Raw genomic sequence first — 27,177 nt, 5'->3', positions numbered from 1 at the left:
TGGAAATTTCAAAACGCTATTCTCCTACGAGAGATTTTTCAATATTATGTCATTCTATGTGCGTTTGCTCTCGTGCTTCTCTGCGCTGTAAAATGATACTTCATTAGTCTTATTCTACACAACAAAGGGCACAGCAATATTAATCTTCCCTTAAATTTCCCTCTCCTCCGGAAATAATGTTCCTCATCACCTTCCTGGCCTAATGGACGTCGCCCTCTCTGATCAATATATACCTGGGATGAGAGAGGGATGAGCTGAACAGAATCAGATGGTGTAGCGTGAATTTGACTTTGAGCCTCTGCCTCTGCACGCCAGAAGAAATGTGGGGAAAGGGGGGAAGTGAGGAGGAGGCGTCATGTGACTCCAGCGCTCCAACTGAGAAGCAGGGATGTTTGTGACGGACTGGGCTGGGAGCTGTTGTTGTGCTGGTAGCCCAATCAGTCAGTGGATTTGATATGCGGATATACAAATACACCTCATTTGAATGGGAGAGGGGAAGTTGTCTGTGGGTTCGTGTGGTGATGTGCATTGGGTTGCTGTGAAATAAATCATGTCAGCTAACGAAAAAAAAAATGATGCACAGGAAGAGAAGAATGAAATTAAAAGCAAGAGAGAGTACAATGACACGAAATGGAGACTTAAGGAAAAAATAAGTTATTAAGGGGAAATTAATAAAACATATTCACCTATCACTTCAAATGATCCCAGTTATAATGGGACAATAGGAAACAAATATAACTAAAAGACAGATGGGAGAGGGGCCACTGCCAAACAGCTTCTACCCCCCCCACCCCACACACACACACACACTCCACCAGCCCACCCACCACGGGGGTTTTTCTCCCGGGAATTAAGGGCTTAGAATCCTGTGGCCCAACGGGCCCTGTGAAGCCAAGGTCACTGGATTTATGCACAAGCATTGTGGGCAGGGGAGTATGATTATCTGATATGCGAAAAGGACAAAACAAAGACTCTGTACACATTTAGAATCCGGCATTAGCACTGAGGCCATATGAGCAGTTGTCCATTATCATTTACTGAAGAAGAGAAGTTTAAGGATGTAATTATTTATAATGGCGATATTAAAGAAATTTAGGCAACTGTCCTGTTTTACCTTTTCCAGATTGACATCAGCCTCCACTATTTGCTTCAGCGCGTGATGAGGAAGTGATGCGTTGTGGTGCAGAAAGTGGGAAAGGGTCTCATTGTCTCGCAAGAAGTCCTTCAGCTTGAAACCTAGAAAAAAGAGAAGAGACAAATTAAGTCAACTACACGACACAAAAACTCTCCTTTATAAAAAAAATAAACATCTTTTTTTTTTAGTGGTTGATTTTGATACAAAGACGATGTACAGTGACATTGATCATGCAAACTACTTTCTGCCATGATTATGTAAAACAAGTTATAAAATATATCCGGGCACATACCTGTAAAGGAGACAATTTATAAAACTGAGCCCATCTAGTTCTGACCAGAGGAAACCCAATGAAAAATGCATGATTCAATAATAAATGATCACCACAGTGAGTGATACATAAATAATCAACGGACTCAAACTGAGGACATTAAAAATAAATAAAAAAGCTGAAATAAATGACTGAAAGCTAATCAAATCATGAATACTGATGACTTTACAAACACAGGCACATACTGTCTTCTCTGAAAGCTCGTTGTACTTTGTACAGCATTCCAAAGAAGTCAAACCATTTCTGAAACTGGCCTGAGTCAGCTGTGTGGTTACAGGCGCGCGCGCGCACACACACACACACACAGAGTTCTCTCTTCCGCTTCAGCTGGTTTTGAACTCAGCCGGGGTTACTGCAGGTCATTCCACTTTGGTCCAAATACTGCTTCCTCTCGCTTCCGCAAACCTCTCTTCATCTATAGTTTTTGTACCATAAGGCCCCTTTTACACATTTTCTCTCCAACTATTTACCAGTGAAGTGAAAGCCCTTGACTGAGGGTGAAACTTGTTGAGATCACAGTCAGCAGGCGGCCAGCGTGCAGCACACAGCTGGTATAACTGCAGCCTTTTTTTTTAATCAGCATGGCCCGATGCAGCAAATTTAACAGATTATTTCTTACTCCAAAAAAGTTTACACATACTTTTACCGAACTTGGCTATTAAAATGAATACATTTTTACAAAGAATGAATGACTACTTCTCTTATTACTGTCTTCTATTCTGTTCTACTCTGCTCTCCTCGAGGCTGTTCACATCTTGATGAATTACATGTTGATTGTTGGTTTTAAAATTGTCCGTTCCTTTTCCCTCCATCTTCACTAAATCTTTTTCTTCTCAGTTTTGTGACTATTAAATGGCAACCAAAGAGAGACACACACACGCACGCACGCACGCACGCACGCACGCACACACACACACAGAGGAAACACTTTGCACTAAACATCCCCTGGGAGGAAGTGAAAGAGAACAGTGTGTTTCTGTGTGGTTAAGGGGCACATGTGCAGTGTCTGTTGTGCATCATAGTGTGTGTGCAAAGGTATGTCTAATTTGGAGGTGACAGTGTGTCTACAGATACAGTATATCCTCACCATTCCTGCTGCCTTTATTGACCTCTGTGCATGTGTGTTTAATTGTACACCTCTGCATGTATGTGTATGTATGCGACCTCAACTCTCAGAGGTCAACGACCAGGGAGTACTAATAAGGTCTAATCATAATCCCAGTAGGAAGCCATAGCTCCCGTGGTGCATTGAATCCAAAGGCCCTTGAGGACATACCAGATTAGATAGTGCAACCTTGTTAAAATGGAAACTCAAGCAGTGCTTAGTCGTCAGCAAAGGTTCTCTCATGAGTGTATATATGCATTTCATTTCCTTCTTTTACCTTATCTTTGCATGTTGTCTAAGTGGCCTAAATCCCCTGAGTTATCGGATATATTTTTTTGAAGTAAGACAACATAAGAGGCCTTATCTGTTTTTGTTTGTTTTCTGCTATTTTGAAACTATCAGGATATCAGGGCAAGTCCTTTATTAACATTTACAAGTTTTGACATGCTCTTGGCACCGCCTGTCCTGTTTGTAATTTAACAACATTGACTTCACACACCTTAGTAACTAGTGTCATCACTGGTCCAACTCGTCCACAAACGGGCTATCATCTCTGTGGAAGCACTAATTACCAAATCTACCACAACACGGGTAACAAACAAAACATTCTTGAATACTCAGTGCAATTACAGTCAGATGGACTAAAGATGGCCACGGCACCAATTTGTAGAGCAGTGAAATCAAGTCACAAAATGGCTGGGGCGTCTATCTGAGTATGTTTGACTGTGTGTGAGCCGTTTGTGTTGCAGATGTTTCTAATCAGGGCATTTCTTAAAACGTGATGGCGCTCTGATTGGTCCTCTCTACCAAAAAGTTGAAGGAGAGATCTGAGAGCTGAAGTTAGGTGATAAGAAATAATTGTCGTCATTGAGATTCCTCATATTCGTCTATCTCTATGCAAAACTCATGTGGTCTCCTCTATAAAAGGTCAGACTCAAACACACTAAAGCCTTTAAACCAAATGGAGTCTTTCAAATGAGCCAGATGGATAAAATATTAAAGTGTTGAAAGGTTCAAGATCTGAGATTTTCTCCTTTACAATGCAATTCCACTTTCAGCTTCACTCGAGGTCAAAAAAAAGAAAAGAAAAAGCTGTGGCATATAAAAGGCTTGACGAGTATCAAAGCACATTTATCTCTCATCTATTCAAGTCGGGTATAAAGAAAACCCTTTTTCACCTCAAAAATATGACCTACTGTTAAAAAGTTTACTCTCGTCTATCTGCCATGTCACGTTCATGACATGTACTATCTCATACAGCAGAAATCCATTAGAACTGAAAAGGAGAACCACAGTGATTTATCTGGTTATCTACAGGCAACAAGCTTGTCTCTCTCTGCATCCCCTTACGACCCCCCTTCCCTATCAGTGTAAATCTTGTTTGCTGAACCCATCCATTTCTGAATTATCTCAGTTCTTTGATCCTTGCTGTTATTCTTATAGCGTCACTCTACAGCTGCTGCAGCAGCAGCTCTGTCTGCCTTCTCCTGCATCATACACGACTGTCTCTGCACTCCACCAGTGCGTTCTCTTTTGTGGATTAAAGACAAACAGAATGGAAAATGGGATTGAGAACTATCATGCATTTAGAAATGAATTATGATAAAGTGCAGAGATGCACAGCAGCTGTGTTGGGACAACAAAAAAGCCTATATATATATATATATATATATATAAAGCATAACCATGGCTCTGTTCATTCCAATTCAAATGTAAAGGCCCGCAGACAGAAGATAAATCAGAGCTCAAATTCATACTGAAGACAGGAAAGACACAGAAGAAAGGAGGACATCCGACACCACTCAATGAAATTGCAACATGTGCAAACTAAGAGATTTGTCAAAATAAACCAATCATATTTTCTTTTCATTGACTCTGATCTGTAATCTCACTCTTCGCCGTGTTTTGAAGGATCCCTTGTGTGACGGACTGTAGCTCTGGGCGAACACAGCAGACGGAAGCCAAAACAAGAAGAACCTTGATTGTTCTGCTTTGTTGCATGATTTCTCAGCTCAATATACTCTTACATTGGGTATTGATGTGAAATCATGGTAATACCCTTCTATCTATAGAAACTAAAAGGCCTGATTATCACATGAGTATGAAAAACATATTGTTGTAGCAAGGCAAAACTAATGGAACAAACAGAAGAACAGCCACTCTTATTAGACTCTCTCATTGCACAGCAATTAACAGAGGTCGGTCATTACGTCACTGCTGTTTACTGTTCCTGCACTCTCTCCTCTAGTGCTGTTCTTTGTATGATTTCTAATACAGTATTAATGTGGTTGTTTTTTATAACATAATAACATGTTTTTCTTTTTCTTTTTGACCCGGTTTTCCATGTACACTTGATTAGTGCAAAGCTGGAGAGGGCTTCCATCATGCCTCACATGAGTAATAGGTACTGAAAGGAAATAAAAACATTTTTAATTTACGTTAATGTGCGTGTGTGACTTCTGTTTGAGTGAAGTAAAGTAAGTGCAGAGTTCAACACAGCCCTCTCAACTTTTTCCAGGTTGTTTTTAGCGTGTCAGCAAATTGGAGACATCAACAAGATGTTATTTTAGAAAGACGACCTTTCTCTGCAACACAACAACCAAATTCACAATCATAAATCTATTACTCTTTTCTTTTTTTTTTTCTTTTTTTTTAAATGTTGCTCCACAAATCTTAACAGAAGTATTTTAGATGAGTTTAAATGTATTGGTAGAACTGAGAGAGAAGTTTATCAAACATCCTGCACTTTATCTGTGACAGATTATATGTGCTGGTCCTCATACACAGGAAGCAGCCACATTCCATTCAAGACAAATCACCAAATCTAAGCTGTGATCATGCAATGATTGTCAGGGTGGTGCCCAATTTCCTTTTTTTTTTTTCTTTTCTGTCCAACAGCACGTAATAGCAGAAAAGTGCAACACCCTGCATCCTGCCCCAGGGAGGAGGGCACGCCACAGCTCTGAGGACTCGGGGGTAACATCAGCTGCTTCATGTGATACCAGTCCACTTTATCTCAATTTAACATATCACTCACTAAACTATAAAGGGAGAAAATTGAATGGTTGATCAGTGGGACTGAGAGGGGAGTTAAACTAATCAATCAGCCAGTCATTTGAAACCCTTGATAAAACACAAAACAAGGAGATAATGAAAAGCATGTCCTTACGAGCGGTGTTCTTCTGCAGTTTCCTGAGGGCCTTCAGAAGTCCCTTGTAGCCTTCATAACTCTTATCGTTCTGAGAGTACAGCAGGATCTTCTTGGCATCAGTGAACAGACGGGAGATTCTGGTGATGTTTGCAGACAGACAAGAAAGACACAATTAGACACACTGTGTCACATTCCTTGAGAAGACTGAGAATATCTCCTCTCAGTTTTGTAAAAGAATATTTTTTTGTGAAAGAATCAGAATCCTTTTATTGATAAAACATTTCAATAAGATTATAGCAAAATTACACAAAAGAACATTTTCTCAGAATAAATGAAGCAGCATATTGAAAATTATAGGAATGTTACTCACATGGAATTATTGAAATTTACGACCACCCCGGGAGTCTCTCCAGGAGTAGGATTACGGAAGCAGGGGTTGTTGGCGTTACAGATGATACCTTGTACCCAGGGCAGGGTACCCGCTGAGGGCATGGCCTTGTTAGGGAAATGGCCTAAAAACAAGCATACAATACAAATTTTACAAGCAGTTTTAAGTTTGGCATCAAATATCAGTATAACAGAAGAGACATCAAAATGTCTATATGAATATATATCAGTATTATACTATCTGTCATTCTAGCAAATCAGGTGAATGTTTTCTCAATAACAAGTTTTTCCACTTTACACTCTTGCAAACAAACTAAATCCCCCTAACCAGAGTCCACTGAAGTCCGATGTTGTGCAATCGTATCTGTGCAAAAACAGACACGAGACACGACAGGATTAAATGTTTCGACAGATCTGGTCACCCTTTGCAACTCCTAATATTAACAGTCCAGGTCAACCGTAACATGTGGACCCTGGCCATCACTGTCTTTAAAATCTGCTTTGAAAAATGCTGACTTTATCTTCTCAGATAACTTTACTGCTACATTTTACTGAGCATAACAGGCAATAAGCTAGTTAAGAAGATAAGCACAGAGGGCGAGAAGAGGGTCAAGAAGTTGACACACTTTAAGTTCACTGGCTTAACTTGGCCGGACTCACTTGGGATACACAATCATTTGGTATCAATAATTCTTTGGTGGTTAACAAAACTATCATGTATGCTTGTTACAATTGCTAACTAAACTAAACTTGTTCTAAAGCAAATGCTTGAAAGTGTCCGTATGTCAACAAGCACAAACCTTCACCTACCACTCTATTTTTCCAAAATCGAATACTCCTCCACAAAACTGACTCACATTAACTTCCAAAATGACAAAATAAAAGCAAACAATAGTGGCTACTTTCCTCTCCAAAAGTGAACAAACACATTTCGAATTAGGCTTTCAAAGTGAAAATCTTATTGTGCTGAAACGTGGTCAAAGTTGTGAAACCATCTGTGCCGACAACTATGACTGTAATTCCCTTTTCCTGGGCCTGAAGGTCCTATGACATGTTAACCCCCTGCAAACAAATATTGACAAATCCAAGAAATCCTTATGTGACAATAATGTGAAAACGTTGGATGACTGACATGTTGATCTTACCAAGAACCAGGACACCGTCAAAATGCTTTGACATAGAACAATAGAACATCAGACAATCATCAGTCAAATTAAAATTAGGAAAAACTAAATCTAAACAAAACGGAGTTTCTTGTAAATGTAACAAGAAAATGGCTCCAAATGACAATTGTCGGATTGTGGCTATAAAAACATCCGAACCGTGTATTACTTAATAATGTTAATAATAACATTATTATAATAATGTTGCCTTTAACAACACTTACATTCATGTTGCTCGTAGGGCGGATAATGCATTCGGACTGAAATCAGGATGAAGAAGATGAACAGGGGCCAGATGATCTCAATCAGCAGCTGGATCTAAAACATGAGGGATGATGACAGGAGTGACAGAAGGCTTTACACTCTTAGAACATAAAACACATCAAACAGATGAGTTAATCAGCCCAAAACAGTGATAACTTCCCTTTTGCTTTAAGGTTTTTGCGTATTTCCAGTTCACCTAAGGTTGTTTCTGGTTGTTTAGAAGAAAAAATATCATTGTGTATATATGTAAGTATGTGTGGGCCACGACCAACTGTTATCCTTTGTAAACAGTAATCCAACAATGAGTCTGGGTAAAGTACATGGGTTAATAAGAGGAGACAGAGTTAGACAGAGAGCAAGGTCTGCTGGGTTTAAGGACTATGTCTTTGTCCATCTGCTCCATATGGCCTCCGTGCTTCAGCTGGCTCCATTTCAGCTTTAACCAGCATGACAGACATACAGTGTGAGGATAAAGAATAAAGCCATTGTCTTAGAAAATGTGCCATATTCCTTTGTTGGGAACAATTGGACTGAAAGTCAACCAGATGCCGCCGTCACTTTGAGAAGCAGTTTGTGCTTGATGGACAAATGGCTTAATTGTACGCACGCGAGCCTCCCCTCATATAAAGAAGTACTATGCTACCCGTTCAAAACTGAATTTCATTTACATAAGTTGGAGTGCGTGGGCAACAACCAACACGAGGTAGTAGCTGGATAATGACATGAAAATGTGTCACCATTACATCTTCGACTGACTCAGAAATCTGTAAACTGGAACCGTTTTCAGTCCAAGTGGCTTACAGGACAATTACTTCATTGCCATTGTTGTGGGCTGCACTGGAACAATGCATATTAATAAGCCTTTGTAATGCCTTTTTGACTAGGCAGGTGGCATTGGATACAGCTTCTCTGATTCAGAGTCGACCTACTGAGAATATTAGTAAGACTGTAGTCTTTGGAAATCAGTAGAACAGATACTTCAGCGAAAAGTAGTGTTCTGAGAAACAATCGTAAGAAATGGAAATGAAAACCAACTAAATAATTTATTGTCTTCTACTTACAGTCTGTCTCCGTCGGTAGGTGAAGTTCTTCCATAGCAGTAAACCCAGTTGAGTGGAGACTGCCATGTTGTTGCCGTCTTCCCAACCTCAATGAGCACGCTCTGGCTCCTCACTGTGAACCGAACAAGACAAGAAAGAGGGTCAACCACTGCAGCAACTGAACACGTATGAAGCAAAAACAAGCACACAAAACCACCAAGTAACACTTTTGACCACCGTGAAAGACATTCAGCTAACTAGGCCTCAACCAAGCAGCTGTGTTCCTGTGGAAAAAAAAAAGTAATTCTCACATACATTGACGCACAAACTATGTGAAAGGAGAACAGAAAGCTGTTACATCTCCAAATCATAACTGTGGACACGCAGCTGTAGCACATGTGGCTGAAATATCCTGCTGACTATGGGAAGTAGTTAAGAAGTGAATATAAAAGAATTGAAATCACAGTAAAGACCCGTTAAAAGCAAGGAATTACTGCCGACTAAAAAAAACAAAAACATAAAGACAACACATTCACCTATTGAACAAAACTGTTTCACTCTGATACGCAGGTCAGCCAAAAGTACAGCAACACTCAGCCGACCAAGTCCACTGCTGACTGGAGAAGGGTGCTGACCTCCGTAAATTCAACCCCTCTTCATGTAGACTCATCTGTCCAAAGGTCAAGCTATGCTTCATCTGAATGAGGGGGTGGGTGGCCAGGTGTCATGGGGGTGAACTTCAGCCTCTTAACACCTCAGTATTGCACACAATACTGCATTTGATGTAAATGTTCAAATAAAACATCACTTTAGCACCATTCAGTCACACTGTTCAATCTAAACTAAAGTACCCGTTGATTAAACAGCATTAGTCAACAGGTTCATGTCAGGAATTTAATGCCATTCATTTGTACGAAAAGCACTTTTTCCTGCCAATGTGTTTATTCTATTTGTGGATTCGAAAGTCCCTGGATCTGTTTTCACACTTGTTTTAAACCACATGCTCGGATCAGTTCAACAACCCGATTCTTTAGCTAACACACTCCACAATACACAAAATATTTACATTAACATTTACATAATTTTTTTTTTTTTCCATTTTCTGTTTCAGAAAGTTATCTGAAAACTGAGTAAACAAATTAGAAGTATGAAGAGAAATATAGAAAAATGCATCTGATTTCAGCTTCTCACATTGACATTTCTTTGGGTTTCCTCAGTCCTTCACAATAATAAACTGAATATCTTTTGGTTGCTGACTGTTCATCGGGACAAAACAGGACATTTTAGGTTTCTCCACTAGTGTCGGTTAACATTTTTTAATCATTTTCTAACATTTTACCAAACAAGTAATGGTTTGTTTCCTTATTTTTAGGGCTGCTATTTCAAGTTTGTTGTTTAACTTGGAAATTATTTAGAATTTTCCAGAGTGGAAGAATCAAGGTCATCCTGTTTGTTAAGCTGAATGTCCTTTATACAGAATAAAGATGATTGGATGTTGTAGAGAGTGGAATGACAGCAAAACGATGTCAAGGACAGAGTGATGTTCAAACATGACAATCTCCACTGATCATTGGCTCGAGGGCTAAAAAAACAACCCGACCCTAATCAAGCTGATAATGCAGTTCTCTATGGTTTTATACCAAATTTCGATTAAGCAGTCAAATACCACTGTAGTCCCATTTAGTATTTTTTCAGTTGTCTATGAACTTGCTGGTTGAAGCAAATTTCTAAGATCACTGCAAAATCAGTTCTTCTGGCATGAAATAATTCTCCCCTCTGATGGGAATACCATTTTTGTTTTTCAATAGACCCGGTAAGTATCAAGAAATAATAAAATGAAACAGATGTTAGGTTTTGCTAAACCAAAGATCCTAAAAAAAACAGGATTAATATGTACCCTGCAAACATTTTTTTTCTCTTTTAATACCAGTAAGCCAGTTCTACACCACCAGTTTTCCACATCATGCAACAGGCTGGATCAAGTGAATCCACTGGAATGTATGAAATGGAGCAATAAAAACTAACAGGAACTTTGGGATGAACAAACAACACATTGACCCGCGCACAACGTCTGCTCTGCCGGTACATCTGTTTTCTCTCTGAGTCACTCGATATCATGGCGGCAAATATTTAACCGTTTCATTGAGAAACAGTGTTAAGGTAGCTGCTGGAGAGAGAGCGAAACACATCAGTAAAACAAACAGATATTCACTGCAGATGACCATTTCACTCAGCAGCATACAGTTGCAACAGCAGATAAGGTAATTTAACAGGGACATGAGAAGTTCCTTAAAATCCCATCAGCTTGTGTTTGGTCACAATCTTTGGTCAACATCTTAGGTGTTGATTTGTTTTTGTTTTCACTGAATATATTCCACAACACTACTGCATGAATCCTAGGAAATGAATAAGGGGGGTGGGGGGGGGGGCACCACCTACATTACAGACTGCGATGTCTATGTGAGGTTAGACAATGCACAATTAACACCTTCACATTCAACATTCATGGTATGGATTTTGTTCTGATTGCTGGCAGTGCGTATTTCTGTCACGTTCGTTTGGTGTAAACAAAACACCGCGTTGACGTGTTGATCGCCCATTAAACGACCTGCTGTTCATCTAACTTTCATCCTACTGTTTTCTAGAACAATACACTCAGTATAAGACGACAGATTGCGTCTTTATCGTCGTGTTTACCCTCCACATGATGTAATATTTTCTATAAACGCAGCATCAGAGACAAGAGGGCTTCTCTGTTCAGTGATGAGCAGCCGGAATGGTGCAGAGCGAGTGCGCCTCCAGTGGCGCACACACACAAAAATCACAATTTTGATACTTGTTTACCATCAAACCTCGCTCACGTGTTATATCACACTCACAAGAGGATTTGTTTTCCCCACTCAACTTCATTGTCCCAATTGTTTTTGGAAAACACTTGACAGATCATTTGATATGGAAATATGATCCATTAAAAGGCAGTTGACTCTTGCCATTGAGAAAAAGATGATGTAAAACCGTCGATGATTTGCATGAAAGAGACATTTTTTTTTATGCTTCTTCAAACACGAATGAAAAAGACAGCATATGTCTGTACTCGACGTTGCACCATAATTGCAGAAAAGCACAAGAATACACATTTAAAAAAAAACAATTATTGCCCTAACCATCGTGAAAAAAACACTAAAGAATAAAAGGAAGAAAAAAAATCCAGCTGCACTTAATTGTCATGAAGGGAAATCTTTAGCACTGCGACCAAATGTCGAGATAAAAACAGACTGTCAAAATTCATCGTCTGACTGACTGACTTTTGCGCTTCTGTTTCATTGTTCTGTTGAACTGAGGTTATTGACGGTCATTCAGTTTCGCGATGCTAAGTTAAGCCATCCAAAAATCAAACTACTAGAAAGGTGAAGGAACCTTCGGTATTAAACTATAACACATGCAACTTGAAAATAGCAGGTACTGTTATACCACAAAATTATTGTACAATAACTGTGAATTGAAGAACAATTGGAAATATTGTTTACAATAATTATATTTTCTTCTATAAAGGTTTGTATTTTGTAAAACATATAAACGTTGCAATAACAAGGCTTTTATTTATGAAATGCCTCACCGGAAGTCTTGTGATTGACTGTAGATACATGGACTGATGCTCAATCCGTACAAAAGAAGATACAGCAGATGATACAAGACCAAAAATCTGCAAAATGTATCTTTTTTTTTTAACCAAAACTATTCTTAGCTTCAACATATAACATCCATTCAACACATTTTATTTCTCGTTTGACTTTGCCACTTATAGATTAAAGGAAGAAAAAAAAAATCGGCAGACAACTGGATAACAGCCTAATTAAAGAGCAGCAATTGGCATGAAAGACCAAAATAATAAAAAAACTAATTCACTCAAAGCCAAAATGAGAACATGAAGCTGACAATGTGGACACATAGTGATACGACAATATTTTTTAACGGTAATGTGTTGACATCTCTGTTGAACAAAGAAACTCACAAATTGCCACAAAACTTCAAAACAAAGCTTCTAACTCACCGACCTTGGTCCTGAACGGTGAGTATGTCCTGTCTTTCGCTTCTCATCAATGTATATCCCAATTCTAAAACAAGTTGTAAATGGTGATTAAAACTGGGCTCCACAGCCGTCCTCCGCTGCTCCGTGTCTCAATGTCTGGCAAAACTGTTTTTTTTTTTTGGTTTTTTTTTTTGATCCCCCGCTAGGCTTTTATAGCGCAGCTCAATGCGGAGCCGAGAAGAGCAGCAGCAAAGGTAACTAACGGTCACGGTTTGTTGCTGCTCCTATATAAGGCAAGCACGTGCGGAGTCAAAACATCTCTTAAAGGGCCAACGACACCTTAAGAGCCTCCTCTGTGCGCTGTGCTGCTTTTCAATTACTGGCGAGCTCAGGAGGGCTGTTGGAAAAATATTACAGCGTTAGGAATACTACTTTAAGACTAAAACTGATTATAATAATAGAGGGATAATAATGATTATCATTATTACCCGAATTCTATAACAACTTAAAGATAGCCTACCCTCCAGACGTGTTTTAAGATGTATACATTTTTTTGTTATTTTTTTATTTTTTAAATGACTGGAATAATCACAATTTGTGCCTGATGTGTTTTTTTCACACTTACAGACACATTTTTTTTTTATTATCCTGTAAAAATCCTAAAAATTTCATTTTCTCCCTCTCACCCATGAGAGACTCCAAAATCTATGCAAATTTAAATGCAACTATACTTTATTTATAAAGTTTAACTGTTGAACACAAAATGCTCTTTACTTTCGCTGTACAGTTAATTCTTAGTGTAAATGCATTGGAGGCCTCAAGTATCCACATCACACTTGTGTAAATTGAATTGGGCCAGGACTGACTTCCAAACTATTTGTGATGTCACAAATAATGCTAGCGGGCCCATCCGTAAATCAGATTATTAGTGAGCTCAGAGAAACTTTCCTAGTTCAGCAGATTGTGAAAAAGAGAACTATGTACATATATATCAATGCTTTTTAGTTAGATTTAGTAATAGAAAAGAATACTTTAATGGACCACCATAAAATTGCACTATTGTTACAGCAGTCACATACAAATAAAAACCAAATCATTAAACAATAGACAAAAATAGATAAAAGTCAAAAGTAGCATCTGAAATAATTGATCATACGCTTTGATACATACTGGATGCACACACTGTGCAATGTTAGTGCCAGCTCAAATATGTGGACTACACTATATTAGTCTGTTATTTATGGGTATAGATTTAAAGGTATTACATTATGTAGAACAGCAAAATGTAAAAAAAAAAAGGCCTATATGACTACACAACAACAAAAAAAGGATCCTACAGAAACAGACTTCAGACTGGATTACTCCCTCCGTCTTATCTCTTTAAGTCTACATTCAAACATCTCTGCTATTAAATGTCCCCTCCTCCTCTTTCTTCCTTCCAAAAAAGCATAATTGTAGGTGAGTGTGAATGTGGTTGTCTGTCTGGATATGTGTTAGCTCTGCAACAGACTGGGTATACCCTCCCTCCTGCCCAATGTGAGCTCTGCTAGGCTTCAGCCCTCCGTGACCCTGAACGGGATAAGCGGCTTTGAAAATGGATGGATGTTAACTTGTCATTGCTTCATTTGCACTTGCTGCTTTCATCTATCAAACCCAGACTCAGACCGCAGCAGGGCAACGACAGCAGGCCACGCACTGATTTAGATAAGAAATGGTATTATCCAATTTTACAGTTGCTGCAAAAAGACCCAACAGGTAATTCGCAGTTTCTGTTTCTGTGCTTGCTGCACTGGAAGATAAAACTTACATTTCGCATGGTTCTTACAAAGTTAAAGATTTAGGCAAAAGAAACACTTAGTTTTAGGTTCAATTGATGACTGCATTGGGCATTAAGATTACTGCTTCCTTAAAGGAATGCAACCTTGATCGTCATGGCAACAGTAAATATCGCTTCAAAGAATTGTCCCAAATCGTTTCTGGAAATAGGAAGCAAACAGCGGTCTCCTGTACCCAATTTGGCTGTTGTAGCAAGAAACAACTTGTCATTATGGATGATGTCTTAACTGCTCCACTTCCCCGACAAAGGGGTTACGACAAAGGATCCTATTTGACTTCCCATTAGCATTGTTTTCATGGGACCAGCCGATGATTTGTGACACATTATGGGCTGCCACCACCAGCTGATGCACTGTTCGAGGGTCGTGGTCTTTTCACGTAAGGTCAAAGGTCATTTGACAAAGAGATAGTAGCCTGTTTTTATTTATACGACCGCAAGGGCTCATGAAACTTTGAATCACATCTGTTGGGCGTGATAATCTGCTTACAGAGCCATGGAACCTTTTTTCAGCGGACTTTCTCACATTTTGTGAAACATGAATATTTACATATTACTTTGATCTGTTTCGCATTGTAATTGTGTTTGCCAGCGTAAGCTTAAAATGTTCTCTGTTGTTTTGTTGCCGCCTCACTGAAACTGTCCCAAAACCTTTTCCACCTCACTGAGTTTAGTTAAACAATGACAAGCTGCTTTGACTGGGTAGCTGGACTGCTCTACTGTCCAACAACATTCTTTTCCGGAGCATCTATACACATTTTACGTATCATCCGACACCAACGTCTGACTGGTTTATGCATGTTTGATTGAGTGGCTGCCTGCCACCCAATAAACAGATCTAACAGGTGGCCTAATGAAGGACTTTGTTTGCAGAATTATGCAAGGCATGTTCAGTTCATAACATTTGAGGTGGGGTCAAGATGGTGAAGGACTACAAAGCTGCACAACAACGTTCTTTCTCTGTTACATTTTAACAACACATGCCATTTATAAGACACCCTTAAATAAATGTTTTTAAAAAAGCCTCAGTGGTGTATCTAATAGAACAACAATGGCTGTTACAGCTGGCTGGTTGCATATCATACTCCCCTCAACAATTTCACATCCAGTGAGTTATGAATCTGCACAGCATATCATAAGAAGAAATGCCTTTACACACACACAAAAAAAACATGACTGTTGATCTCTATCACAATTGTAAACTTTTTGACAGCCTGGTTGACAATTTCCAGGAATGAAGACTAAAACACTAATCCTATTTGGTTATTGGTAAGCCTTTGTTGATGTCTGAGAAAGGCTGCAAGCCTGTTGCCTGATGTACAGTCCAGACTCACTTATAAAGAATACGTGAGCCATCTGGCACTGATAATCTGCCCGAGTCTGCCTCCACTGTCTTTCATTTGGTTCTCTTTGGTTAGGGGTACAATTACTTTAAAAATAACACAAGAGATGGTGGACAGATGAACAGTTGACTTTTTCCATTCAGATTCCATTCAAAAGTGGAATTTCATTTATTTTCTTCGATTAATTTCAATCAAACACGGTCCGACTTACAAAATGTTCTTTTTGCCACTTGGGCAATATGGAGCATATTTTTTATATATATTGCAACAAGTCTTGACTTAATCATCTGCATAATTTATCTTTAGGATGGCTGGTACGTGACTGGGAGGGAGGGACCAGCACAAAATAAATAAAACTTAGTCAGACTGGCAACGTAACAAGCAACAACAAAAATGCTAAAAAAAAACAAACAAACAACAACAACAAAAAAACAGGTGCAATCAATTTCCCCTCATGTGGAGCTAAACTGTTTCTATTGTACTTATTGTGTTAATTATCTTTATCCTCTTAGGGCTTCTTTGGAACTGACAAACTTTACAGCTTAATCACCGGCAACACCTACAAAGACATCCTCAAAGGGAAAGTGCACTCAGTTCATATAACTGTTGATCAAATGATTGAGAAGAATGTACACCTTTCTCTCTGCCTTCCTTCCAACATTGAGTCGAGGAATTTACACATTAGGAACGGACAGTCAGCTCCACGACACCTCAATGTCACTGTGTTTGGTACACTAAGTGCCTGGTCCTGACAGCTGAAAGAAAGTGTCAAAAAGGGTCGACGTGGGTCAGTTAGAAATGTTGTTGGGGTACAGTGAGGTCTCCCAGCATGGGCTTCAATTAAAACAGGATTCTCAATCAGAGAGATTAGTCATTTAATCCATCAAAGAACCTACAAAACCACCTGCATCAGTGATGATGGATGATCATCATTCAACATGACTGAATTATACAACAACTCTATTTATTATTTTAATCTGAAACCCAAGGTGTTCATCTCTAGACATTCCACAAGAAAGTTTGGAGAATAAAGACAACAAAAGCTACATTTCATTAAAGTATAGATAGACAGACAGACAGACAGACACTTTATTGATCCTGCAAGGGGACATTTTTTGAAGATTATACTGGATAGAGGATAGAGAAAACGTGTTTAAGTAGTTTGAAACTTGACAAGAATCTCTCTCATTCTTATAAAGGGTCCAACAGTTCATTTATTGTGGTTATAGGGTGTTGTCAGGTGCCATTATTCCCACTGGCTGGAGAATAATGGTTTGTTATGGCTGGCACAGCGTGAGCTAGCTTACACACTGACGGGCCAACGGGATCACTAGATTATAAACTCTTAGGATGTTTGGGGTTCTCTTGGAATTGTGGTGACCCAGATATGATAACACAAAGACTTGGCTATGGTTTGAAGAGTATAATGAAATTGTTTAAGTTAGTTGCAGCAACGTGGTGATACATACAGATTATTAGGTCACCACTTCTCCAAATGCTCTTCAAAACACAGCTCCCAAGAGACACTTCACAATCTTCCCTCCTATACACTCCTCTACTTGAAATTACATTAAAAAAAAAAAAAAAAAAAAAAATCCACTTTATTCCTGAGACTCATGCTATTTAATATGCAGTTCTGCAGGGTTGTTGTTTTTTTTTTTTAATAGAAATTGCTTGATTTATGAGCCTTTTTTGATAATGTGTCAACATGTTTTTGGGATAAATAATAATATATGTTATTCACATTTCTCTTTAGAGTTTAACAGTTATAATGATATGGCCATTTTTAAGATATCAAACAATGATCTGCTGTGATCAAACGATTCTAGCATTTCAATTTCATTGTTTTAAAAAACATTACAACTTGAATATCCCAATGGTTTGTCAAAGGTGTCAATATTGTCACTGGCAAAGACCACAAAAAAAACTGCTGTGTCACTGTAAAATTCAAATTAAACTTTGTGCGATACATCACAAAGGATAATATCTATCTCATATATTTAGGTTGTGAAAAGATAAAAAAAAAAAAAAAAATCAAGGTATAGAGATCGCAGACTTACAAACGATCTAACATCACCGACTAAGAGACAATAATTGTAGTATTTCAGTCTGCTGCATTCAGTTCAGTAGTCTAGTCAACAAAACTCAAACAAGGTGTTAAATATCTTCCTGAAACACTTTGAATCATCCAGAATTGATGCAGTAAACTGAAAAGTAGTCATAAAACAAAAGAGCCACTTAACCTTGAGACATTTTTTAGTTAAATCGCAAGCTCAGTCATGCAGTCTCTTTCCTTTTTACACAGTAATTATCAAGGAACGCTCCTGAATCACTGACTGTTAACCTGTGTGAACCTGTAAGGTCTTTTTAAAACTTCTCAGCTGTTCTCAATCGGCTACAGTGCATATTCTGAGTATGAAGTGGATTCAAGCTTAATACAGCTTATTGATTCTGTTGTCTTGTTCAACAGAAACTACAAGCCCATTTCAAAATAGGTTAGGACGTTGTGTAAAATGAAAATAAAAACAGAGAATGCGATGATTCGCAAATCATGTGAACCCACATTTATTTGAAAATTGACCAAGACTATGAGAAAATAGTGCAAAAATTTAAGAATAATGTTCATTGACATAAAATTGCAAAGAATTTGGGGATTTCATCATCTACAGCACATGAAATCCCTAACAGATTTAGAGAATCTGGAAGAATCTCTGTACGCAAAGGACAAGGCTAAAAACCAATTTTGGATGGTCGTGATCTTTGGGCCCCCAGGAGATACTGCACTAAAAACAGACACAATTCTGTAGTGGAAATCATCGTCTGGGCTAAGAAGACCTTTCGAAAAACATTGTCCTTGAACACAGTTTATCGCTGCATCCACAAATGCTGGTGACAACTCTACCATGCAAAGATGAAACCATATATATGCATGATCCAGACATACCACTGCCTTCTCTGGGCCTGAGCTCATTTAAAATAGAGTGAGGGGATGTGGAAAACTGTCCTCTGGTCTGACGAATCAAAATTTGTGATTATTTTTGGAAATCATGGACGCTGCATCCTCCAGCTAAAAAGGAGAGGGACCATCCAGCTTGTTATCGGTCCTCAGATCAAAAGTTAGCATTGTGATTTTACAGGGATGCATTAGTGCACATGGCTTGGGTAGCTTGCACATCTAGTGAGACACCATTAATGCTGAATGATATATACGGGTATTGGAGCAACATATGCTGCCACCAAGGCAACCTCTCTTTCAGGGAAGGTCTTTCTTATTTCAGCAAAATGATGTAAAACCACATTCTGCACGTATCACAACACCGTGCCTCTGTAGTAGAAGAATCCGGGTGCATCAAATTCAAAATGAGAATATATTTTTCATAAAACAATACACATTTTCAGTTTTAACATTTGATATGGGTACATTGCTTTGCATTCTGTTTTATTTCCATTTTACACCGTCCCAACTCGTTTGGAAATGGGGTTGTATGTCATTCCTATATTTTTGAGAAAAACAAATGAGCTATTGTACTGGGATTTGACTTAAATGATTTAATTGTTTCTCTGTTTCATTTTTAAAAGGGGAACAAAAGTGTATCAGCTTGCTCATTTTCATTTTGACCGATGGTAACCCAGACAGAACCGAGAATGTTCAACGGTGTTGTTTGCAGGAATTAATTAAGATGCAACATGTCTCCGATTTCCGATGTGGAGCTCATAAAACGGCCATCGTGCTGCAGGAATACACCGACACATATTGTTACATGCGGGTTAAAAGAAATGCAGGTGTAGCAGACATGCAGGACTAAAACAAGAATGATGATGAGGAGGAGTATGGATGGATGGAAGGTTTTGTCCGATAGTAACCCAGGCACTGAGAGTGAAGGAGGAGGGGAGGTTTGTCCGATAGTAACCCCAGCACAGAGGAGGGAAGCAGCGTTAGGAGGGGGATGGTGTAAAGATAGCCTATATTTATTCTGCACTGAAAAGGAATGTGTGGCATCTTTTTGGTATACTGAAAAAATATAATGAATATTTGTCCTCATAGTGCATGTTTTTAAACCACGTCAATGCCACCTCAGTCTTTTAAACGAAACGATGTGCGGATAGAAACACGACGCTCATTTTTCATTTTCACCTGTAAAGACTTTAATGTTACAGAAAACATCGAGGTGACTTAATAAACGATTGAACACGTTTCTTGAAAATGTCATGGCACAAAAAAACAACTCCAGACACCGAAGTTGAGTGTTAATCACGGGTTTACGGTCTCTTCTCCTGCTGGCAACTTAGCCACGTATGTGGCATTCAGGTGCTGTCGGAAGAATTGGCAAGACCAAGGATCAAGTATTGATCACAGAAAGCATTAATCAGTCAGCCTACATTGAGAGTTAATATTAATTTATTTTGGTTTCCATAATGATAGCATGCTTTCCAACTTAATTTGAAACAATTGTTCTAAATATTTTAATGTTCTATTTCATTATGAAAAAAACTGGAGAATTTATGATTATGACTAGGCTATTAGTTGTCAGTAATTTTATGTTGGGTTTTTATCTGCAATGGAGTTTTCCCCTCTTCCAGGAGGAGTAAACAAAGACGACAAAATAGCCTTTGCCTCTTTCATATCTGTGAACTTTAACAAATATGTGAGGAGAGACGATATGAGAAATATGAGACAAGTAGACACAATCAATTCAAAAGCATGAAATTACAGAAATTGTCATCATTTTTCTTAAAAATGTGAATAATTTCTGAGGGTTAATAGCACTTGAAATTCCAGGCAGGTTATTCAGCATCATTGTATCACAAAGTCATTTGTCACAACAATTCTCCTGCCCCTTATTATTTGCGCAAAAAAAATAACATCTGGATCAATTGCTTTGTCTCAAGTCTAATTTTATATGGCTGATTTTGATCAAAAAGACAACTTTCAGACCAATTTTGTCTCGACATTTTCGCTTGCCGTTGCTTTCGAAGGGTCCTTGAACGCATCGCTGTTTGACCGCTGGTTACCTCGCACTGCAGCCATCAGAGAACTGGGTGAAAGGGGAATGATGTCACTGCCTGGCTGAGGACGATTGAGGAGAACAATGAAGCCTGAGGAGCTACTGGAAATGTTTACGTGGCAAATATATGTCAGCGAAGAAGCCAAGTGTAATTGTTTTAATATGGAAGGGATGCTTTATGTCTGAACGTTTAATGTATCTCACTATTTTATTATGACTAAAAATACAGAGACATTTTCTGTCTCTTTAGTAATCCATGGTGACTTTATGATTAATTTTTTTTTCTTTCTCTGTGGTAATATTGTGGTACATAAGCAATAATAGGTCATTTTAAAAACATGAATTTGATTTTTGATTTTATACACTTTATTAATCCCCGAGGGGAAATTCTTCAATGCAATTTCTGGCTCTGGTGTGGCAAGCAATTCAAAGTGGTCACTGGCCTTTCTGTCTCAAGAACAGAGCACTGCCTTGCATGCATGACCTGACTACAGAGGGCTGTCCAAGAATATATGGCCCCTATACATTATGGATCATTTTATTTTCCAGTGCACAAGTGGACCTTAAATTGACACTGTTCATTCTAATCTGGCTGAATTAAAGCCAATATTACATTATTATTGTTGAATATATACACAGTTGCTTTGAGCAGCATTTTTGTTACGATATTGTATACAGTTGTGGTTAAGAGGTTTACATGTATTAATTATGTACATGGATGTCATGGCAGTATTGAGCTTTCACTGATTTCTTTGAGCTGTTCTTTTTCCGGGGCAGAATAAGTGTACAACCTACATCTGTAAAAGAAAAAAAAATGATTTGGTGCACGAGCCATTTATTGTGGGTCTTGTGGAATTAACACAGGGTCAGAATTATACATACAAGGTCAGAATTTTACCTACATTTGACCACTCTTTGTTAAATTGATAGAGTTCAATCAAATTGGTTGGTTCCCTTGTACTGATCTGACTTTTAAGCACAGTCCACATATTTTCGATAGTTCCGAGGTCATTCCCGTGTTGATTTCAGAAATCCCCCCCAAAATAATAACGTGCATCAAATTCTTGCTTCTCTCGAATAAAGATGTATGTTGTAATGTACACTAATTCCGACCCAGAGAAAGAACAGTTTAAAGAAATTATCCAAAACTCAATATTGACATTGCTTCCATGTACAACTGTATAGGATGTGTGTGTGTGTGTGTGTGTGTGTGTGTGTGTGTGTGTGTGTGTGTGTGTGTGTGTGTGTGTGTGTGTGTGTGTGTGTGTGTGTGTGTGTGTGTGTGTGTGTGTGTTGTCCATTTGTGTAGGTGGAGTATTGGCTATGGAATGAAAAAATTGCTATCATTTCCTCTAACTTCTAAATTACTGTCAGCATATGATGAAATGATGTAGTGTTTGTCCTAAATACTTACTGTGCACATACATGTTGTTCTGCACACAGTGCCGTACTGCATACACCCCCTTTGAGGCCAGTAGCTCACATTGACTAATGATTTCCCATGAAGTTGTAATTAATCTCTTTGGCTCTTCTAGAAATGACCTACATCGTCCCAGTTGTTGAATGGGGCCATTGTTGTTGCAGGACAGGGTTTCAGATATATTTGTCTTGCAAGTGTCTGAAAATAATTTATTCTCATAACTCATGAGCCTAACTAATGTGTATGCTGTTATGTATGTTCTATGTCACGTTTTATTTCTCATTTACAAACTGGACCTTTGGTTTCAATGTTGGTGACTGACAACACCAACAGGTCAGGACAAAATGATCATTGCTCCTAACCCAACAGCGGACATGTCACAGTTAACCAAAACCACAACCTTTTCCCAAACCTAACGACATGGTTTTTGGCGCCGAAACTTCACACACTTGTGTGTATCTTTGACATGCTCGTGGGCAGTTCTGGCTAATTCTGATCATTTTTTATTCATTAAGGACAGACCAAATCAAACATGTAATCTGGCATCTGACTATTACAGGAGCAGGCAGGCAAGACAAATTGAAATAGCAACCTCTCAGTATGGCTTCTTTCTTTAATCTCTTCAGTCATTTTAAAAGCAACATGTGAGCAGATAATTACATGCCATAGAAAACATGCCCATGCCTGAGCTGAACTACTAATATCTGGTCTTTCTTGCAAATGGTTCATTTCACAAGTAATATGTATAGCATATAGAGGACATTACCCAGACCTCTTTTGTAAAACAAAAAGCTCATTCAGCATGTCTTCAGGGAGAACACTGCCCACAATTTTTTTTATAAATACATAATGTTTTGCTGTTGATTAAATTAATAAATGGAGCGTTTGTAGTCTCACAAGTTCTGTCCTTGATACCAGTTTGATGTAACATGGTGTGCTCTGAACATTTCCCTGGCTACACTTAGTTTAAAGGCATCATTAACAGTGTAAATATGGAAAAGACACCAGGAACCAGTTGATTGTGACCAACCATCCCCCAAAGTGCTTCTGCATATTCACAAGAACCATGTTAGCTGTTGAGCGGCAGTTGACCCCGTCCGGAAAACACACTTCAAAGAAATATTGAGGTCTTGTTGACAGCAATTTGCCTCAGATTTCTGTGGACACAGTACGACATCTTGATACTCTTCCTGACACTTGCATTCACATGTTGCTTTGTCTTGCATCTAGCACGAGGTATGATTCATGTGTATAAGATGACTAAACGTGTGAAAGTGTACGCATTTTGTGCTCATGTAGAGTCTCCTAGGTGATAACCACATGCTGTTCTAAAATCAGCAGATGTCCTCTTTCAAAATGTGTCAAAGTGTAAAGTCTCAGAGAAATAATTTTCAGTTCTAAATTACAGGCCCAAGTAAGCACAGTCCTTTAACATCCGGGAATTAGTCTCATCATTTTCTGAAAGTGAGTCAAGTTTTCAATGAATTATCACCTGTCATCAGACTAATTGAAACAGTAATAAACCTTTTTAATATGTTTTGACGTGTCAGGAAAAGCCCATAACATTAACAATTGCTTTGCTGTGCCAGGATTAAGCCGTATTCGCTAAGTCTTCATTCACATTCCCAGAAAAACGTAAAAACCAATAAACTGAACACTAGAAAGAAAGAAAGAAAAAAAAAATCACTTCACTATGTGATACTGCCCTTGTTCATGTTATTTATTACACCCGTGCTTTTCTGACTATGATGATATCCACATCACCTAACGTTGTATTTTTTTAACTTTGAGGGCTTTAACTTTTTGCCTCAGGGAAATGATGCAGAAGTATATGTGTTGTTATGAGTGTGTTGGTATACTGTGACATCATTTTTGGATGTGGTTATGGGTACAGGAGAGCACACATAGGACACAATCTCGTCAGTGACAGTAGGTCTTAACACACCTTCTGTCGCGATGATATGATTTTGTTATTCAATGACGTTGTCTGAGTGTAAAATCCCATCACCCTCTTTTTATCCCAGAAATCCACCCCAGACTTAAAAATATTCTGAGACTGTCTGTACTCCTCAGCTGAATGTGAGACTGGTACCAAAGGGAGAACATGCTCAGCTAAACCCTGCCCTGCAGACAGTATTAAAAAGATTCAAAAGAAACACATTTGTGAAAAACTTGAGAGCACAACTGAGACTTGGTTTATGCAGTCAATCAAGAGAATAGACATATTACTTATAACTTTCATAAATAAATGGCATTGCCCTGTTCTACTGACGAACAACAAGCTTGTCACACGACTATTACATCTTGTCACTGGGTAGGAAACCCATTTAGCAGACTGATTAATGTAAAGGACTTAAAGGGATGAGCTCCATAATGCCGGGTTCAGTATGGGTGAACGTTGTTTGTTGAATGCATGTTGCATAATGTGTTCTTACTGTTCTATCAGTGGGCGGCCATAGTGAACGTGTTGCTGCCCTGACCAGTGTGTAACTGTGAGAGAGATAAAGTGAAGCTTGTATCGGAGAGCATTTAAGTTTGAGTGCGTTTGCATCAGCATCTTTGTGTGTGTGTGGGAGTTGGTGTTTTCGTTTTTTTTTTATATGATTTCATTTTTTTTTTTTTTTTTTTTTTACACATGCCAACAGCACTTTTTCAAAACTCTTCACATAGTCAGCAAAGATCAATCAGTGCGGACTAACCTGGAGGTTTTCATCGCTGTGACACCAAATTAACTCGGTAACCATCTTTTAAAGATTCTGAATTGCTTTCACACTTGAGGTCAACCACCGTCAAACCTCTGTGTATTTACAGTAAATTTTGCCCATGTTTAAATACCAATTTACATTAAAACCCCAACATACTGTATTTTTTGTAAGTTAGACTACAATGTGCTCCATTCTGATGAATTAAAAATGCATAACTTTTGGATTGTGTGCTGTTTATCACACATACCTGAACTGCCGGTGGTTGGTTGATGGTCAGTCTCTTCTTCCTCTTGGTCCTGGGTTCCTGCTGGAATTCCCGTATTGAATCTGCATTGATTTAGAAATACAAGAGGATGATTTAGTATACACATCAGAGTTAAATATATATTCAAGACACTGAAACTTTAGTATTTACTGTTGTTGGGTGATACAAAATAAAACAAATTATTATTTTGTGCAAATTTTTAGTTTGATCTTGACTTAGAATAATTAATTATGATGATCATTGAGCTATATGGGTTCCCCTGCACATGATGTGCTCTTACACAGCGGTGACGCTACCTAAGTGGGACCTGTAACACTGGTGCCTGCTTTCATCCCTGACCTCTGTGAAAGAGCGAATGTGACTGTCCAGACACAGAGTTGTTTACATTCCATCCCTGGATCGGTTTATGAGCAAGTTGCGTGACCACATACTCGATCGCAATGAATTCTGGATGTCTGGCTGTATCTGCAAAAGACTAAGGACTCTCTCTGTAGCTAGCAGGATCAAAGTTTAGTGAGAAAAACCTATGCTGAAGATTTGCTCTTTTACTCTATTATTTATTTTAAGAGAATAATCCCCTGGGTAAGTGCTCTGCTAATATTGTAATCCGCTGTAGTTGGGCTTCTGTATCTGTATAAAATCAGTTTTTGAATGCAATTTTAACAGTACATAAACATGCTAAATACTAATAGTTTTGGTCATGGTTGAGTGTGACTGAGAAAATTTTGATAACGAAGGCATCAAGGCAATGAAAAGTTATCCATTGTATAATTTACACGGACTACTGTTGTGCTGAATGTGTGAAGAGTTTTGAAAAAAGGAAGCTCAAATGTCTAAAAAGCATTTAGAAATGATTACATGTCAACCATCAGATTGTTTTTGGTCACATGAGTGTCCTGTTTGGCATCTCAAAAATATGTCTGTGTGTGTGTGTGCCAGTGTGCTGACGAGCCATCTGCTGCCCTCTGTTCTGTATAATGGTCTATTCATCTCAAACAGCTGGCAGCCACACTGACCTCTGTCTATTTTCTCTCAGTCTGTCTGTCTGCTGCTCTTTTCTCAGGCTGATTATTTTGGACCCACACTGGTGGTGGAATCCCTGAAATATCACTGAAATCGACTGAAATGATTTTCAAAGTCATGACCTTTGGTAAACTCTTCAGGGATTACAGCAAATATCAGTGATAATGTCTTTTAGTTCATCTGTAGGGAAAAGAAGACTTCAGAAAACATTAACCATCCGTTTAGGTTGGTGAGTCTGTTACATTAATTATGTTCAGATGTCAGTTTTTGACAGAAATTCTACAGCTCAAATTTAGTTTACTTCAGTTCCCAGAAATTTAGTTCATCATGAAAAAAACAACAACTTTACAAGATTTTCTGGGTCAAAACTGATAAGAAGTATGGAAGGTTCATGCAGTTTTTCTAGTGAGACTACAAGTTTAGCCATATCTAGAACATCAAATGCATGAAGGTGTATTTCTAACTCGTATAACTCATATAACTCTTGCTGTCTCTTTGAGCAGAGTGATCTCAGTAACCTGCGCCTGATTAATATGAGTTGTAATTGTTGTGCTGCTCTGACAGGATTCTTTCACTGTTTATTTGTATATTATAAATGAATGTGTTTGCAACCAACTGAAAGACAAGAGAGGCTACATTAAATCAACATGAAACAATGTAGGAACGACTGTAACACTAATGTCTTGTCTTTGACGCACAACTGAGTGGAGGATAATGATGTGGAAATGTTGCATTGTGCAACAATGAAGGAAATGTCACCAGCCCACTAATGCCAAACAAACCCAACTGCCAGTGGGAGAGCACAAGAGACTGGCTGACTGATAATGTAAGACTTTCTGATGAATCTCAACTCAAGGCTGAAGAAGATGGAGGTGTCATTTCATTGCGTGTCTATGTATCTAATAGTGAACGGTATCTTTATAAAAGTAGCAACTGTCATCATTACAGTGATGTCAAAGTTTTTTTTTTTTTTTT

General features: G+C 38.5%; 1 protein-coding gene across 4 annotated transcripts in view; it reads right to left on the bottom strand.

Annotated features, from left to right (window-relative positions):
• Positions 1-12,844, bottom strand: part of LOC138629990 (phospholipid-transporting ATPase ABCA1-like) — a 37,283-nt gene extending 24,439 nt beyond the window's left edge. For 2 of the 4 annotated variants that reach the window (XM_069714055.1, XM_069714059.1), the window contains exons 1-6: positions 12,628-12,844; positions 8,598-8,709; positions 7,497-7,590; positions 6,093-6,234; positions 5,741-5,859; positions 1,115-1,236 (exon numbers count right to left, since the gene is read on the bottom strand). In XM_069714055.1, the coding sequence (XP_069570156.1) occupies positions 1,115-1,236; positions 5,741-5,859; positions 6,093-6,234; positions 7,497-7,590; positions 8,598-8,663 (543 nt within the window). In that variant the 5' untranslated portion in view covers positions 8,664-8,709; positions 12,628-12,844. Of the gene's footprint in view, positions 1-1,114; positions 1,237-5,740; positions 5,860-6,092; positions 6,235-7,496; positions 7,591-8,597; positions 8,710-9,112; positions 10,768-12,627 lie in introns of those variants that run through there. The other 2 variants (XM_069714058.1, XM_069714057.1) reach the window with 2 other exon arrangements.
• Positions 12,845-27,177: the final 14,333 nt, after the last annotated feature.

Source organism: Brachyistius frenatus, unplaced genomic scaffold, assembly GCF_029030835.1.
Source record: "Brachyistius frenatus isolate BFR_SWC_R1_liver_20210118 unplaced genomic scaffold, ASM2903083v1 Contig_125, whole genome shotgun sequence".
NCBI classification, from domain to species: domain Eukaryota; kingdom Metazoa; phylum Chordata; class Actinopteri; family Embiotocidae; genus Brachyistius; species Brachyistius frenatus.
This window is presented reverse-complemented; position numbering and strand designations above follow the sequence as displayed.